This window comes from Haliaeetus leucocephalus, unplaced genomic scaffold (assembly GCF_000737465.1).
Source record: "Haliaeetus leucocephalus isolate CR32 unplaced genomic scaffold, Haliaeetus_leucocephalus-4.0 Scaffold351, whole genome shotgun sequence".
Classification (NCBI taxonomy): domain Eukaryota; kingdom Metazoa; phylum Chordata; class Aves; order Accipitriformes; family Accipitridae; genus Haliaeetus; species Haliaeetus leucocephalus.
In genome coordinates this window covers 7,936,246-7,955,008 of record NW_010972787.1, presented here as the reverse complement: position 1 = coordinate 7,955,008, position 18,763 = coordinate 7,936,246, and the positions used below count along the sequence as shown (strand labels likewise).

The 18,763-nt window shown below is 38.2% G+C and overlaps 1 protein-coding gene across 2 annotated transcripts in view; it reads right to left on the bottom strand.

Moving 5' to 3' along the window:
* Positions 1-18,763, bottom strand: part of NBEA (neurobeachin) — a 510,633-nt gene that overhangs the window by 363,936 nt on the left and 127,934 nt on the right. For both annotated transcript variants that reach the window (XM_010572746.1, XM_010572747.1), the window contains exons 9-11: positions 15,299-15,496; positions 14,735-14,868; positions 1,228-1,336 (exon numbers count right to left, since the gene is read on the bottom strand). In XM_010572746.1, the coding sequence (XP_010571048.1) occupies positions 1,228-1,336; positions 14,735-14,868; positions 15,299-15,496 (441 nt within the window). The remainder of the gene's footprint in view (positions 1-1,227; positions 1,337-14,734; positions 14,869-15,298; positions 15,497-18,763) is intronic.

Here is an 18,763-nt window from a genome sequence, read left to right as displayed (position 1 = left end):
TCAAAGTGCATAAACCATAGTGCTCTATTCAAAAGAAAGGGACTCCATGAGGGCTCACTACCCTGCCTGTATATAACTCCGGTATATAACTTACAGAACCGGAGCTAACAGCTTTGTAAATTCACTCAGGTTATGTCACAAGAAAACCTACCATTGGAAAAAAATCCACCTTAGACTAGTTCTTTGACATTCTAAATCCCACTTGCTTAGTACAGAAAACATAGAAGCATAGAAAATAATCTGCTTTTAGGTATTACTTCAGTGAATGTAAAGTCTTTCTACTATAAGAATGTATTTCCCTAGCTGAAAATAACATAGAGAGCAGAATGAGAGAAATTATTTATCATTCATCTTCAAAATTCATATATTTTTAAAGGCGAGATTATCATTATTTAATTTCACCATTGGAGAACACAAAGCTCTGGTCATAACTTCTTCTCAAACGATTACTGTACTGACCGCGTGCTAATGAGAAATACAGTAGCAGACATTCAAGAATGTCAGAGCCATGAGATTCCACTGTAGGAGTATTACTATCTTAGTACAGCTGACAGTAGTTAGTTTTCAGATTAGTAAATCACAATAACAGGGTTTCGTGAGGGCTTTGGGCCAGGAGGCAGGTAACTTTCCTCAGACAAGCATCTGAACTGAACCTCAGCTTTGTAACTGCTCATCACGTCTGAAAACAACCAAGTAAAGGGAATGCCCCTTGCAACTGTTTCTTTCAGAAATGAAATTATTTTACAGTTTTTCTTTTTAAAAACACAGAGCAACTATTTCAACCATTTCAGAACTGAGACACAGAGCATTAACTCAATTTTTATTAACATACACAAAAAACGAAATTTAATCCTAAATTATGACATGTCCGTGACATGCTTGTACAAACTGGGAACAAGAGAACTTTCCTAAACGAGAGTTTGGGGGACAAAGAGAGGAGAAACACAAATGAAAATACATTAAAGTGATTCACAAACAGATCTAAAGTAAAAGCATAAATTAGACAAACCGGATAAACTCTAGAAAACTGATTCTTTGAATATTAGCATATAAGAGGATAAGGAGGATGAAAAGACTCCTGTACGCAACTAATAAATATTACAAATCAAAAATACCTTATATCACAAATACATTTTATTCCACCAGTCCTTTGAGCTAAATGATTGAAAATACCACAATGACAGTAGAAATAGTAAGAACAAAGGCAAAAAAAACCCCCAAACATACCTTTTCAAGGAGGTAGCCAATGACTAGAAAGCCTTTTCCACCAAGCATTTGCTCTTGCATGGCTACTGAACTCTTAAGAAGCTCAACCAAGAAAGCCAATAGGGTAGCACTGCATGTAAAGAACAAGCGTTTTTTCAGATTACAAATGTAGAAAAATCAATCTGTTAACATTCTCAATATTCACCAGCTATTAAGTGAACAGAAATGGGCTTAAAGTGGTGAACAATTCCTTGAAAGAATACAAATCTTACTTTTTCTGTTGACAAATTTCTCCAATGATTGTTCACATATTACAACGGTAGGAGTGGGAGTTCATATTCAAACAGAAGCGCAAAATCATTTTGTCAGCTCTGCTGATTTGACCAGGACTATCCCAGGTTTTAAATATCCAGTCCTGCAGCTTGCAGTTCTAGCCAAAGGTTTTGCAGTTGGAAGAGGCAGGAGATGATGAGTGGGATCCAGCTGACAGTGCTAGAATGATGCAGGCAGGGGCCGTGTCAACCATTTCACCCTCCAGACTATGTCAAACAGCAAAATTTGCAGCCACTACGTATTTCATCATTCCACACTTTCAGTCCCTAGAGTCACTACTACCACAGAAATGAGGCATAAAATGTCTGAACATGCATGTGGGCAACGATGCCCACCACAAACCACAGTGGAACAACGGCAGGGTGGAGAGCTTCCTTCATACTTTCTCCAGACCAAACATTAGAATAATAGCTAGGCCTGATCAAAAAAAGGTTGCAAATCACTTTCATCCAGTTAGGAAAGCACAGAGAGACTCCAGATGCCCCAGGGAAATCACCCAGCAGCCCATCCCAGCAGTATCTGTAAGTGAGGTGTTCAGAAAGCACAGTGAGGGGGAAAAAAGCGTTCAGAAAAGGTTACAGTTTAGAAACAGAAGAGATATGAAAGGCTTCAGGGGACAGACTCGGCAAGAAAGTGAAACTGTTATGAAAACCAACGGCGGAAACATATGACAGATCAATGCACCATGGGAAAAAAATCGCAACTGACTCTTGGGTGGTGAGAGGGAAACAAAAATACGCTCATCTGTTGCTGAAGAACCCAGAGGAAAGGGAGAAAGAAAAACAACCAGATCGTTTATGACAGAAAGGAAATATTTAAAATGGTTTTTCAAATATCTCAAAAAGGTAGATGACAGAAATGCATTGTATTGCATATACAATGCATACATAAAGTCATTATTCCTTTTCTAAAAATAAAAGAGGTGCAACAGTTCCTAGCTGTACAGACAAATCTCTGCAACCATGAAAGTTCTCACACAGGTCGTGGGCACAGGCAAGGGTGAAAACTGTGGCTTTTGTAGCTATGAAAAAGTGAACTAAAGGAAATGTCCAACCTGCATTTTCTGAAGTTCAACTTTACTTACAGTATCTAGTCAGCTAAAGGTTCACTTGCTCTCCAAATACAATCTTTTACTTTAAATGTTGAGATTGGTTAATCCATGCCAGCACCAAAAAATAATCAATGTGCTGAGGAAACAAGATTTATTCTATTTGGTGAGCAAGGCCGCCATGCAAAAAGTACACAGTGTAGGCAAAGTACATGCTGTGAACATGAAATAGTGCCTTGTCTTGCTTCGTTGTTGAATGGTCACAATAATCAGTCTAAAATCACATACAGAATGCTCCACAGAGTGTCAGCAGTAAAAGAACACAGATAATATCCATTTACAGTACTCCAAAGCTTTTATCAAAACAGCCTGTCAAGCTGTCACATCAGTTTCAAACCAGGTTATATGCATCAATTTTTTCTTACCCTGACTGAAAGTTTCTATTGTATTTGTCATCTAAACTAAGATATTCATCATTTTTACTACATGACAATCCATAAGAAGCTCATGTAAAGGGTTGAAGATTTATATTTAGAAACTTCTTTAAAAAAAATTGAATAGGTCAAAGAAAATTCCATGTAGATGGTGCTTACTATCATCCTTTGTGAGTAATTGTGTGACTGAGGAGGACAACCCATTATGCATAAAGTTAAGAAACGGCATACGTCTTTGCAGGATTAGGACCTAAATTACAATAAATACTATTAATATTATATTGAAAAGTCAAAAAATATTCTTAAAATGGATTTAAAGGTTGTTGTACCATGAACATGGCACCAGACTTAAGTTTAAAAGGTTCTACTTCCACTTCTATAAGTGATTTATCAAAAGCCCTTTTCTTTGTATTGCAGTTTATTTGTCTATTCTATGAACTTAGCTGTAAACTCATGGGCTGGACTTCGTCTTATCTCATATTAATACAATTTCTACGCAACTGGTAAAAATTCTGATAGGACTCCGACCAAGTTATGACACACTGACACCCTAACAATAAAGATTTTTTCTCTCTTTACTTCTTTTTAAGTGCACATAAAACCCACCAGTCAACTCAGAAATAATCAGTGGCCAGTTAATATTTAACCATGGCACAGACACAGAAACATACAAGCTGGTTCTATGCAAGAAAGACTGTTAACAGCAAAGTTTATTAATTCAGATGCAGATAGAGCCCAAATATGACGTTTCAGATACCAACCATCGTTACGTGGGGTATGCCTGAAGTAATTAATCCTGCCTGCCCACATTAGCTCTGCACGGAGCTACCTTAGCTGTCACCGCAAAGTGATGCCAATGTTTCTAGTTCCAGGAAAACGTGTTAATTCAGCCAACAGCTTTGTGAATGAGCTATGCCTCTTCCTCAGTCCAAAATGGCTTTTAGCATCTATCGAACCAGCCATATAAAGACACCGCAAGCCAGCTCTGCAGAGTCGGCTCAGGTCTGCAGGCAGTAACTCCAGCTCCTAATCCTTCTGCGTTACCCAAGATTGCCGCCATAAATAACAGAGTTGACTGTAGTGTATAGTAATTCAAATCTTGGGATAGCACACATGAATGCATCATTACACTTTACACCTTCAAGCACGTAAAAAATTCCAAGTACCAGACAAAGCAGCCGTTAAGGAGAACCGCCTGGCAGTCACAGAGGCACAACGAAGTTTGAGATGAACACTGTATAGGACCACAGTATTGATAAAAATTAGCACCATAATTAAATGTAAACAGTACTTTGTCCACAGCATTATGCAGGAAATAAAGTAATTAAAAGATCTGTAATATTTTAACTGACAGAACTGTAAAAATTAAAATGGAAGTGGTTTTGAACTCTCACTGCACGTATAGTACTGAAGCTATTAAGGTGATGATCAGAGACAGGCAGAAAACAGATTACATGCTTACTCTGATGTTTTTCAGAAATCTTGCCTACACTTGTTTCCTCCTCCTTTTTTGGAGGAGGAAGGAGGGAATGAAACTGCACTAAATAACAGCTGTTGCACAAAACTCTGTTTTTACATGTTATGTTCTCTGTCTTACATACTTTATGGTAGAGAGCATTCAACCTCCCTGAAAAGACCCAACAGTTAACAAGTCTCAGATAAGCCAAAACTTCTCTTTCCCACATGTTCAGACTGACCTCAAGCAAACATTTAAGTGTGTGCATGTGTGTGTGTATATATATATACATATAAAAATATAAATCCATACTGACATAATGGATCTTTTCTTCTCAATATTGCCTTCGAAGAATTTAGTCTTCTAGAGAACTGACTGCCTAATTTAGAGGATTGTATCCAGAAATTTTAACATATTTCTAAGGACAGTCAATTTATGTAGTCATCTTGGCAGCTGAAAATAAATTAAACCTGAAGATTTGAGATATAAAAATTTTTATCAGCAGAACCAGGTTGCCAAAATTATGCTTTTAAAAAGGTTGCTGTTGACACGGGGGAAATAATATTGATTAGAGGACTGTCTTCTAAGAGGAACAATTTTTCAAACAGAATTTAACAAACTTACCAGTAACTAAAATGCATCGGATTGCTGCAGGGCTCACATTAAACTTGCAAAATTCTGTGCACTGCCATACAAAATTTCTCTCCATTCTTGCCTATTTTCAACTCCCCTAGATACAAAGGCAAATATAAAGGATACTTCAGCCCATTCCTACATCTCCTCTATACCATGCCCTGCCTAGAACAGATCAGTTTGTCTTCAGTGCAGCTAAGATACAGATACACAATGAAAGTATATATGTCAACCAACACTAAATCAGACAGAATGATGATTTCTACTGAAAATATAATTAATTTCAGGACAAAATTTTCCCAGCAGTTTTCCATTACTAAGAAGCTGAAAAAAAAAAGGTTGCAGACCAAAACATGAAGATGCTATATTTCCAATGGTTATGATACTGCTTATTCTATAATTAGCGTATTGTAGAGACAGTAAGTCTCTGGAATACTGTTATGTAAAAAACTGACGATTAATTACATTGTTACGGCATTGCCTGATTTTTCCCTCAAACATACATGTCCCCTGTGAAGACTTAAAGAAATTTTTTTTTTTTTTTTTTATAAATAAAACAGGAGCATGGAATTGGTGTTCACAGAATACACTGTCTGACTGGAAGATGTTCTTAAGGATGCTTTCACGTCTATACATATTTATTATATTTGTGAAGTCCCTACCTTTATAATTCAGACAGTTATTCTTATGATGTGCACTATGAAGTTACAAATACCATCTAGCTTATTTCATTCATCTAAACATATAAATAACTATTATGTTTCAATAGCTCATCATTATGTTTCAACATTACAATGTTTCAGCATCACAAACTTCAGTCAACAGTCACGCAATGTTACTCCTTAAATAAAAAATATACTATGGATATTCATAAAAACGTCTTCTGTAGATAACAGTCTTCAAAATTCCAAAATATGACACTTCCTCCTTCATTAAAAATAAGAGTAATTACACACATAAATAAATATTTCATTTTCACTGCCCATTTATATCTATGGGAATTTTAAAGAACCTTTTCATATTACACGTAAAAGAAGATCACAGTGGAAATCCCAGGTGTACGAAGTCTTCATGCTATGACAATCACTGAACAAGAAAGAGCCGCCTGTGTCAAATTCTGAATTGACTGGTAGTTCCCACTAAGTGAACAATTACGGTTTTGTGGAGCTAAAATACAGGACAATTTAGACAAACTACTCTTATGAAATGAGTTTCTATGACTTCACTTACAAATGAAGCATCCTATTAGGAACATCAGTCATATGTTCAAATAAACTCAGATGACAAAGGCTTTGGAGGAATAAAGAAAACCCTACAAGTCAGGAATTTGTACCACTAGGATAAAAGTGAAATTTGTCTTGTTTTTTTTTGTTGCTGTTGCTTTATTTTTTATTTTTTTTAAATCACTACCTAGATCAATTTCTCTAGTCTACTCTTTCCCATGATAATTTTCTCTGCAAAATTTACCTTAATTACTTTAAGTTTCATCTTGGATTGTGTATTATAAAGTTATCTGGATTGTGCTTTACAAAAGGCACCTTTTATTAAAATAGGCATGTAGCTATAAAGATCCAAGTACGTTGATTAACAACAGATGATTTAACTTGAAGAGGCTATGTAAAAAAGGAATGATGCAGGTATTTGTTCTGTCTGATTATCTTTGGGAAGGATCCTTTTAAACTAATTTCATTTGTATTTCCAGCTTCTCCAAAATAAGACAAAAGGATCATACGATTAACTCCATCACAGGCTGTTAAAACGGTAACATTTGAAAACTAATCTTAGCATAAACAGATAAAGTGGTATTAAGGAAAATCATACAAAACCAACTAGTGTTTTGTTTTAAAAGAAAAATAACCCTAAAATACTTGTCCCTTAACTTCAATTCAAAATACGATACTGGCTGTATCAAGATAAATAATAATAATAATAATAATAATTATTATTATTATTATTATTATTCATCTGCTGGCTGCCCATTACATCTCATTGTTAAGCAAACAGTTTTAAACGAGTTTGGCTGATTCATTAAGTAATTTTTTACTTCGTCAGAGTATTTACTAAACATTTCATAGTATGGACTTAGAAATCCTCAAGGAGAAGCATTAGCAATATATTTTGATGCACAGAGTATGTGAGATGATCTCCACTTCCTTACTTCATTCCTTCAGGAAGAAAATCAAAGCACAATGGCTAAGCATGGATTTTAGAAACTGTTTCGACTGCACTTATAATACTGGTTGGGAATACAAAAAGGGATTTTCATCAAGGTCTATTCACTGCTAAAGCATGAAATCAAACACTTATGCATGTTTTAACACAGGCAGTTGCTCTGCTGCTACATTACCAATTACTCATATTAATTCATTGATATTTATGCAGTCATGGCCACTAATGCCCGTGTGCCGCAAGGCCAGGAAGGGTTCCCCTAACCAGGCTGGAGGTAAGAGAAACTCAGAGCAGAAGAGACACAGACAGATGATGAGGATGGAAAGGAAGCTCCCATGAGCTACAGCTACGGCAGCTCTCTAAAGTGCTTCCTTAGCTTCCAGTTTAACTACCTTTTTTCTTTCTGTGAGCTTGTTAGAGAGAAAGTGGAAACCTACTTTTCCCTTTTCCACTTCTTTTTCTCATAACGTATGATGAGGACAATAAGAGAAGACTACTAAACGTGTTCCATCCAGACTGATGCCACTAAATACCAGTCAAATGAATAGGTGTTGCATGGGAGAACTGGAGAGGCAAGTCATTACACACCTGCTTATGGGCATAACATTTTGGGATGCAGACTGCAGTCATAAATTAGCCACCCTTAATAGTTCTGGATCTTCTGGAGTGCGTGATGGTACCACAGTTTGGGAGTTTACAAAAGATTTCTACCACATGATCATGGAATCATAGAATTGTTCAGGTTGGAAAAGACCTTTAAGATCAAGTCCAGCTGTCAACCCAACACCACCATGCCCACTAAACCATGTCCCGAATGATACAGTGACTGTATTTTCATTATAAACTATCGTCCAGGCAGTCTGATTTGGCAAGTCACATTCCTGCTGTCACAGTTTGGGAAGATTCCTGTACAACTGATTTCGTCTGAGCACAGCTAGGTTATACTAGAGATGGGACATTTCAGGTGCGATATTCAGCCTTCTTCCCTTTGAAATGCACGAGGAGAGGGTTATCAGCACCCAACTCTGCAAATTCTAAATTGCAGACTGGAGGCAGAGATGGACTGGGACCCTGGCTTACCATCAGAGGCACAAAGGTAAATGCAACAACCTCAGAAAGGATGACTTTTGTACCTACTCTCAAGTTTAAATACCTGGGTTGGCTGTGGCAAAGAAGAAAATTCTTGAAAGACAGTAGGAGAGGACAGGTTAGGTAGGCAGGATACTGTGGTGGTGCAGCCCTCCCGTCCCAGGCCACTCTGAGATCTCAGGATAAGCCATGCACAATTTGGGAAAACCTCCCTTTGTGCTGTTATCTGGATTACAGGTGCCAGGATTACAGGTACTTTTGGGTGCCAGGCACTCTTTGGCCACACCTGGGCCATCTGCTGCCTGAATTGTATATCAGAACGATCGGCACGAATTGTGGCCAGAATGTAAAATAATGACCAAAGCCAATCGTCTCGAGACCCTATAAACAGTGATCCAAGGGGAGACCTTTGGAGCTGTCTGGGATTGCAGTGGGATGTGTGACCCAGTGTCTCCCCCTGAGGTGGGACGGACACCTCTCGGGTGGATTTCATGAGGATTGAGAGATCGTCCGTCAACGATTTTGTGAGGACTTCAAAGGCCTGATTTTGCGAGGTCCACTGACCAGCCGTTGAATGCTGGCACATAAAAGTGAGTAATTCATGAAACTCACAAAAGGGAAATTTTAATCATAGGTTAACCTCTGGGTGTGGTGGTGTGTGTGTGTAAAATTTGGTTCAAAACTGTTTTATCTGTGCATCTGCATTTGCAGTTTGGTTCAGAACTATTTGTCTGTCTGTGTGGTTCAGAACTGTTTTATCTGTCTGTGCGTGTGTGTGATTTGATTGAACCTCCAATCTGTGTGTGCAACCCTGCTGGAAGTTTCAGGTGATCCTTGCCATTTTCGAATCTTTCACTAAGTCGCAAATTTGTTTGCAACAAATTCCATTGAATCACTCTGTTACATTGGCTCATGATTAAGTACTGTTAAAATCATACAACCTAATCTTGTGATCTATCTCAAAAATATTAATAAATCCTAAATTGCTGCTAAACCAAAGCCATGCAACAAAATCTAATTCACAACAGATACTCCTTGGCATTCATCTTATTTGCTACCATGATCTTAAAGATAAATCCAATTAAACTAATGACATTAATAAGAATTATTGGAAACTCACAGGTTTTTCATGTTAAGATAATAAAAATATCAAGGCATCAAACTGTATTTCTTATCAAGCTGTGCTATTTCCTATCTGTGGAAACTGATAGGAAAACTGTCTATTTCCTAGCAAACTATTCATCTATCAAGAAGCAGATGCAGCAACACTACTAGTTACAGACAGGAACCCCAAAAGGCATCATCTGAATATAAAAAATACTAAAAAAATATTAGTACAAGATATTAATTGATCAAAGCAAAACACACAAAACATTCACAGGAAAAGATCAAGAACAGGAGTTGAAATATTACTGTTGTTCCCCTCTCACCAATGTTTTCATTTCACTCACACACACTCACAATAAGGTGGGCAATATACTCCGTTAACAGGACTACCTATATTAAAGAGTGAAAATAATGTCAGTATAAAACTGACTGAAAAGATGCCTAAATTTACTTTGCCACAAATTTTAGGTGGGTGTATATATCACCTTTAAAAAAGTTAAGGTGGGCCTAGGCACTGCATTTATTTAGTATGATAAACAGTAAAAGTATTTTTAATTTGTATTGTATAGTGTATGCTCTCTAGCAAACCTAGTTAGTAACTTCTAGAATAAGTATATAAAAGAATTCTTGGAATGACTTCATCTATTTAAGCAAACAGCTACAGCTCTTCTACTTTCAAATATTTTCCCAGTCTGGTGCAGTCCAAAGCAGCAATCTCATCCAAATTAATACTTCTTATTTATTCTGTGATGGAATTGGGTCAGTGCCAAAGACTGTGCACCCAACACCTTGTCAGAATCAGTCTGTAAATCAGTGCTCAGCAGACCCAAATGAGTTCAAGACCACACATGAGAGACCACAAGAGAAGAAAGCAAGTCCTTCCTATCATGTTACCCATATAGCATAATCAAAGGTAATAACAACAGTATCATAACAGAAAAAAACACTGTATTGGGTTTGTGTGGCAAGGTTTTGGTAGTGGGTGGGCTACAGGGGTGGCTTCTGTGAGAAGCTGCTAGAAGCTTCCCCCGTGTCCGACAGAGCCAATACCAGCCAGCTCCAAGACGGACCCACCACTGGCCAAGGCTGAGCCCATCAGTGATGGTGGTAGCGCCACTGGGAGAACAGAGTTAAGAAGGAGAAAAAACCTGCTGCAGAACACTAGCCGAGGAGAGGAGTGAGAAGATGTGAGAGAGAGAACCCTGCAGACCCCCAGGTCGGTGCAGAAGGAGGAGGAGGAGATGCTCCAGGCACCGGAGCAGAGATTCCCCTGCAGCCCATGGGGAAGACCACGGTGAGGCAGGCTGTCCCCCTGCAGCCCAGGGAGGTCCACGGGGGAGCACATCTCCACCTGCAGCCCAGGGAGGACCCCACACCGGAGCAGGGGGATGCCCAAAGGAGGCTGTGACCCCGTGGGAAGCCCACGCTGGAGCAGTCTGTGCCTGAAGGACTGCAGGCCCTGGAAGGGACCCATGCTGGAGCAGTTCATGAAGAACCGCGGCCTGTGGGAAGGACCCATGTTGGAGAAGTTTGTGGAGAACTGTCTCCCGTGGGGGGGACCCGACGGTGGAGCAGGGGACAAGTGAGGAGTCCTCCTCCCCCTGAGGAGGAAGGAGCGGCAGAGACGAAGTGTGATGAACTGACCCCAACCCCCATTCCCCGTCCCCCTGCACCGCTGTGGGGAGGAGGGAGAGAAAATCAGGAGTGTAGTTGAGCTGGGAAGAAGGGCTGGGTGGGGACAAGGTGTTTTAAGATTTGGTTTATTTCTCATTACCATACTCTGATTTGACTGCTAATAAATTAAGCTAATTTCCCCAAGTCAAGTCTGTTTTGCCTGTGATGGTAACTGGTGAGTGACCTCTCCCTGCCCTTATCTCGACCTGTAAGACTTTCATTATATTTTCTCTCCCCTGTCCAGCTGAGGGGGAGAGTGATAGAGCGGCTTTGGTGGGCACCTGGCATCCAGCCAGGGTCAACCCACCACAAGCACTCTATATTTCTTTTCATTACATAAACACCTTATTGATCTAAACCGCTACATTTTCTATTCTAAGCAGAGTACTGAAAAGCAGGATTAAAAGTAGCAGTCTTGGCATTCAAGTTGATGGACCACTCTCCTGAATAGCAGGTGCATCTCTTAATCTAAGAAAACATACTTAAGATATGAACTCAGTTTCCATTCTTTTACTTTCTGTGTATGAGAGCATAAGAATCTATACAGTGCTTCAAAAGCAGAATTGTAGATGATTTCAATATTTCATTGGTCTCATGGAAGATGTAGATAAGGCACAAAGGGATATACATATTACAGGAATAAAGAACATTTAAAAAGAATACCATTAAACCACAAAGTTGCTATATTCCTATTGGCCTGCTTTAGGATTTAAAATTTTATTTACAATTAATCTATTAATTTAGAAAAGATTAAAACTGTAAGTGGATCAAGATGATTAAAAAGCAAGGTGTTCCCTCATAGTCCTGTTAACACCCCCCTTCTAATGTTAAAAAAAATTATACAAATAATTGAGAAACTTGAACTTATCAAACAGATTTTGATATGTGCAGGAGAGAAGGAGGTGAGAAGGATTCAGAAAGGTAGTCTGGAAACCTAGGACACTTACACTGGGGTATCAAGCTATTTATATTTCCCACCTCCCAGGAACACATTAAGACAAAAGGCAGCACAGCTATTCAAGGGAGAACTTCTGTCCCCCACTTGGCCACCAGAAAGAAAGAAATCCTACAGCCATAGTAAGCCTTTACAAACATAATGGTCTACTGTCATCAAGCATCACCTGGACATTTTCTTTTTTTTTCTTCTTCTTTTTTTTTTTTTTTTTGGCAAAGTGGCATGAAGATTATCCGCTTGTAAAAATACATAGATTGTAATGGCTGAATGCCAGCTACTTTTCTGAAACAAGTGGCGCAGCCCTCTGTTGCTGTTGTAGATACATTTTCATAGGTAAGAAAGGTATAAATAAGTACCAGATACAGTTCAACAACTGCATTTTGGAAAGGAACAAATAAAGAGAGAACAGTCTAAAAAACAAGGGGAAAGAAGGAAAGGACTTGGTAAGTATACTTCTTCCCTTATTCTACTCCACAAATGAATCTTAACCGTAGCCCTGTTTTTCCTGTTTAGCCCCCTTTCCCCATTATTTCCTTTCTTTGTCCCCAGAAATCTTTTATTCCTTTATTTGCCTACTTCCTTGTTCACTTAAACTATTATTTTTCTCAATATCTACATCCTATTAAATTAAAGATAAGAAAATAATGCACTTACACCAAAACTATGGTAATTCAACACTTAAGTAACATCTCACCAAGAAGCCATTTGTTTATAAATCTTCTGAATATGTTTTTGAGTTAGTATCACATCTTCTTGTATTATGCATTTGTACAATCATATAGCATAATGAATTACAGATCTCTTTTTAGAATATAATCTAATTATAGAAGAAATGCATTGATTTATTCAAGAACAACTTTTTTTTCCTACTTACAGTTTAACTAACTCCAGAAATGTTCTGTACATTTTAAATAGAACTTTATGAATGTTCTCACCCACTGGAAAGACCACACACTTGGGAAGAATTAGTCTTTATCTCGACTTACAAAACTTAACATTATATTAGCTTTCCCATTTTTAAACAGACCTAGTTACTGCTTTATCATTTATTACAGACTCAGTTCATTAATGAATTTAACATATATTTTATTCATATGTATGGGCACATACACACATGATCTTCCTTAAATTGGAATAAACCATTTTTGCCTACTGCTGTGCCAGTAAATAAAAACATACAGGAAATTTTTTTTCCAAATTTATTTCAAGCCAAGCATTGTTTTTTTCTATTCCCCTTACTTCACAAGACTTCAATGAAAAGTACATACCGGATAACAGACTACAAAAAAGTAAATATCCCACATGAGCCAATACACAACCAGCTTTTTCAGTCTTTAACATCGATGGAAATAATTGCACCACTATACTGCTTGAAAGTAGACTGTGATATTAATTCTAATATTGGACTACAATATTCTCTTGAAATACATTAACTTTTCACACTACAGAAACAAATAAAAACCAGTAGCCATCTTAGCTACATATATTTGCCTCACCAAAGGGGAAAACAGATGGCTGACAAAACGTCATCAAATTAATTAATTTCTTAAATTAGATTGAGGCAAGTGACCTTTCACGAGAAATTATACCAATGTACCACTTTCAGTTAAATTTTTCAAAATTGTCAGCCATTTTAGCAGTATTTAATTATTTTTCAGTTAACTAATTTATTACTGAACTATCTAACGCAATAGGAAATATCCACAATAACTAATAGCAGAGTAGGAAAACAAGCCATGTACTCTGAATTATGCACCTGTTTTATAACTTTATTCAAATACAAGAGTCATCTTATGCTGCCCCTAAACACTGTTTTCTAGCAGTTTTTGGTTATGTACCACCCTACGGAGAAACGCCGTACCAGTTCTTCAGCGTTACCTTTTCGGTTGTGTTACCGCCAAAGGTTCAGACCGCAGATTTTGTTCTGACGAGGTCAGACTCCTTGTGCTGCCACTAGCCTGCCCTGACAAGGAGGTGGCAAGAGATGATCTTTGCAAAAAGGACCACAGCTGGGCTAGCTCTGCACAAGTCGGCGTGCGTACTGACAGCCCTCTCAGCCGTCCTTGCAGGCTACGCACGGAAGAATTCATCTACTTCTGTGCAAGCTTTTCAACCTCAGGGTTATTTCTGTAGCATCGGAGCAGAGACTTCACGTGTCCCTCTTTAAAACTCTCTTGGTGCGGCCCCAGTCACTGCTGCAATTGTAATATGGCCACAGAATAACTGACCATAGCTCTATGACTTTCTGACCATGTATTAATATCGAAGGAGGCATCTTTTGTTAATTTTGAATGTTATCAAATATGAATTCAAACAGCACAGTCTTTGAGAAAGTAAACAACATTGCACTGTCAAGTAAATGTTCATTGGTTCCTTTTAAAAGTTGCAAGAACTGACATTACCCAATCCAATCAATTTTATGCCAGTTCCATCTGGAATCTCATACGATTAATACAATTTACACATCTCTACAGTAAACTACATCTTAAAAAATAATATTCTTTCTAAAGAAACAAGGGTAAAATGTAAGTCACAGTATTTACAAAAGAAAAAAAACCAAACATTCCCACAACAAAAACGAAAATGTTCTTAGCTTAATTTAGTTTGTATCTTGCTTGAAAGAAGCTTACCAAACTGTTGTTTCCACCTGACTGTCGTGCAGCTGTCGATTGTCTAACTGGGCAAAGAGAGGAAAAAGAACTTGAATCCCTCCAATGGAATGAATTGCACTGTGAATGGAGTGCGTTACGATAGCCTTCACATCCTAAATTAATAAAATAAAGACAAAAAAGGAAAAAAAAAACAGTTAATCTCAATTTTAAAGGGCAGTTACAAACATAACTTGGGAACACTTTAACACTGAATTGAGCGCAAATTAAATCAGACTTCTTTTAACTTAGTTTCGTTACTTATGTTTCAGTTATAATCACTGTACTTGAAGGCAAACATTAAACAGAAAACTTCAGTATCGTGGCACACTGTGCCTTATGGTATGAAGTACATATTTCTTAATGAAGAAATAATCATTTTCTGCTCTAGAAAGCGAGCAAAGAAAGAACACTTCAAGTGATAGCTATATCGAGAGCTGAAATAATACAAAATAATCTTGTTGTACACTAGCACACAAATCCTCTTATAATGCAAATGATGTTGAGCTAACAGTAATCACAGAACATCAATTTAGTAGCACAAACCTGAAGCATAAGAGCATGGGGGGAGTGTACAAAAATTGAAGGATTTTCCTTTGGTGAGGATTCAAGGCATAGCTGAGCATCAGTAGCCTTCGCATTATAAGTAAAAGCAATGCTACTTGCAAGTTTCCCATCGTATAGCACTTGTTTATGGTGCTCAGCCAGATGAATGTCACTCTCGGATTTAAATTTGAATGTGCTCTGAAAAAAAAAGAAAACACAAGTTTTACAAAGTAAATATTTTGGACAAAATCCTTGCCACAAAATGTGCAGAAAACACATTGGACTTGAGAAGGAATACAGAAACTGCTAAACTTTGTTTTAATTTTCCAGTAGTTTAATGCTACTGAACAATGAGACATTTTTTTAATTTACTCTACTCCACATCAACATGTCAATATAATATTTGATATTTACGTAGTAGTATTTCTCTCTCCTTTCAGCATCAGTGTTAACAAGTTTCAGAAGTAGCTATCTGGAAGAAATGTGTCACATTAAACAGCTATAAATATGTTAAAATAAAAAATTGAGTATACAACACACTAAAAATAAAGAACAAATTAAATGCCTTGTATTTTAGTTTATATAAACTCACTCAAATTAGAATATCGAATCCTATACCATTTTGATTAAAGGAATGGTTATTTTTAAACAGTATTAAAATCCATGCTTCATTAACAGTCAGGAGTATATATAAACAAGCTACTTACACTAAAAAAAAATCCAAATAAAATAATAAATGCCATATTTCATGTTAATGATTCTCAAACTCAAAGCTTTTACAAAGGAATACTGAAAATTTCTGCTATTCTTAAACATACCATGCTTCGTATCTGATCTAAAACTAGGTTTTCTGGCAACACTGACAAATCAATCAAGCACAAGAAGATAGATTTCTGCCTTTCTGCAAAGCGTTGTCAGATTTACTTGGCACATAACTACTCTTGCATGAAACAATCATCTGACAGTGGCAAAAAGAATACTAGTAGTTACACACAGTGCTGTACCGATACAAGTAAAGCAAATTTGTTAAAAATTGCCACCATTTAATTAATGCAATATGTATAAAATATTATATTTCTAAATTCTTTACTCAGTTTAAAGTAATTTATTGCTGAGATTAATTATGAATCATTGTGCTTTTTTTTCATGGCATATAGCCATCACAATTCTCTGCATCCCTTTGGTCCTACCAAATCCTTCCCTCCCTCCCCACCCCCAGTAAGAAATCCTATATCATAAAACTATCAAAAATACTATCACTGGGGTTTTGGTTATCCAGGTCAGCAGAATTAAAATAGGCAATTTACAGGCTATCAGCTGCTCTTCCCAAATGAATTACAGATTCCTACCAATTACATAAACCAGTAAAACCCATCCAGCTTTTACAGAGCTCTCAAGGCTGCTGGAAACCCTGACAAAATTCTCTTGCTTACAGCCAAACGATGGGAAAGCGCATCTGCTCAAGTGAGTGGCACACGGCGATAGAACGTCTTGTGACAAGCAGCCACTTGTACGTGGGGCGTGAGATTGACACAGAGGGAACAGCCTGGGGAGAACCCAGAGCAGATCCGTCAGTCAGCCCTGTCCCACGCTTGGCGATGTCAAGCAGAAGGGAGGCAGCGAGGCCGTGCCGAAAATGCGTGAGATGCAGGTACCGTAACAGAGAACACAGGTAGGGAGGGCAAAAGGAAGCGAATAGGAAGTCAATGGTTTCATCTACTCAGCACTGGTGAGGTCGTACCTGGAGTTCTGGGCTCCCCAGTACGACATAGCCATGGACTTAGTGGAGAGAGTCCAATGAAGGACCACGAAAATCATGAAGCAACTGGAGCATCTCTCCTGGGAGGAAAGGCTGAGAGAGGCGGGACTCTTCAGCCTGCAGAAAAGAAACCTCAGGGGATCTCATCAGTGCGTATAAGTATCTGAAGGGAAGGCGCAAAGAAGATGGAGCCAGGCTCTTCTCAGCGGTGCCCACTGACAGGACACGAGGCAATGGGCACAAGCTGAAACACTGGAGGTTCCCTCTGAACATCAGGAAACACTTTTTCCCCGTGAGGGTGCCCAGCAAGGTGGTGGTCTCCATCTCTGGAGACAGTCCAAAGGCATCTGGAGGCAGTCCTGAGCAACTGGTTCAAGGCGGTCCTGCTTGAGCAGGGGGCTTCGACCTGATGACCTCCAGAGGTCCCTTCCAACAAGCCCAACCATTCTGTGATTCGCATTTGGGTTAGGAATCTGTTTTGTAGGGAAACCCGCAGCGATCCCCACTCACTGCTCTGTTCATACTGCAAAGCCGTTCAGAACCAAAGAGAATCCCTTTTGGCTGAAACTCAAATGTCCTCCAACTGGTGGTAGTCATTCAGCCCAAAGGATCAGACTACAACCAACCTGAAGTAAAATCCCCCAAATATACACACTGTGGGTATTCGGGCCTCGGCACCAAGCGTTTTAATCTAGAAATGTGTTCCTTTTGTGCCACACTACTTACTGACATAGAAAAACCCAAAGAATGAGTATTATGCTTAAAGCTTGAGAGCTGGCTCTCTCTTGATATGGCTGGCTACATCTCACTTATCAGGAAATGAAAGCTACAGATTACTGATTTGTCCCGAGGAAGGTGATGATGTATTTCTCCCCAGAGGGCATTTTTAACTGTACAGATAAATCTCTGTGCACTTTCTGCAGAGACAGAAATAACTTAGTGATTTCATTGATTTCCAAAGATATCGGCGTTCTGCATGTACTATATTTTGATGTTTTACCACATGAAAACGCTTCTTACCCGGAAAATTTTTCATGCCTCTAAGCTTTGTCAGATCCCAAGGCTCAGAATGTTTTACTTCTATATAGTTTTTCATAACTTTGCCGTTTTAAATATGCCAAAGTGTTGCAACACAAAATTTGTATTATTTCATTACCATGAAATTTCACAACTTCCTAAACTGCTTAAGTTAAAATAAAATCAGTTTTATAAACAAATTTTTACATGAATCTACCTCCTGGTTTTCAGTGCTTACTATGCCTCAAAAACTTATCAGAGATCACTATTTGAAAGTCAGGCACAAATAAGTTATGAATTAATATAATACTGCCTCACATTTTTTTGGAGGAAAAACAAGAATTAAAGGGACATTCTGCCATCAAAGCCTAACAAAACTGATCATAAATTGGAAATGCTATTCTCCTACCCAAAAGATTATTATAACAGAATGGAAAGAGAGGCTACAAATTCTGATGTATGACACTCCTTTATTACTAACATTGATCTACAGAAAGAGAAAAGAAATGCAGTACACGCATGCTGTACTGGGGACTTGGGAAAATACAACCACAGGAGGATAGCAGAAGCTGTCAAGCATATAACCTCAAACTGGAAATGGTTGGTTACTGGTCACTGAAGGAATGCAACTTTGAGATCTGGTACAAGCAATGTAAGGGCATAAAGACAGCAAACAAGAGCCTTAGATT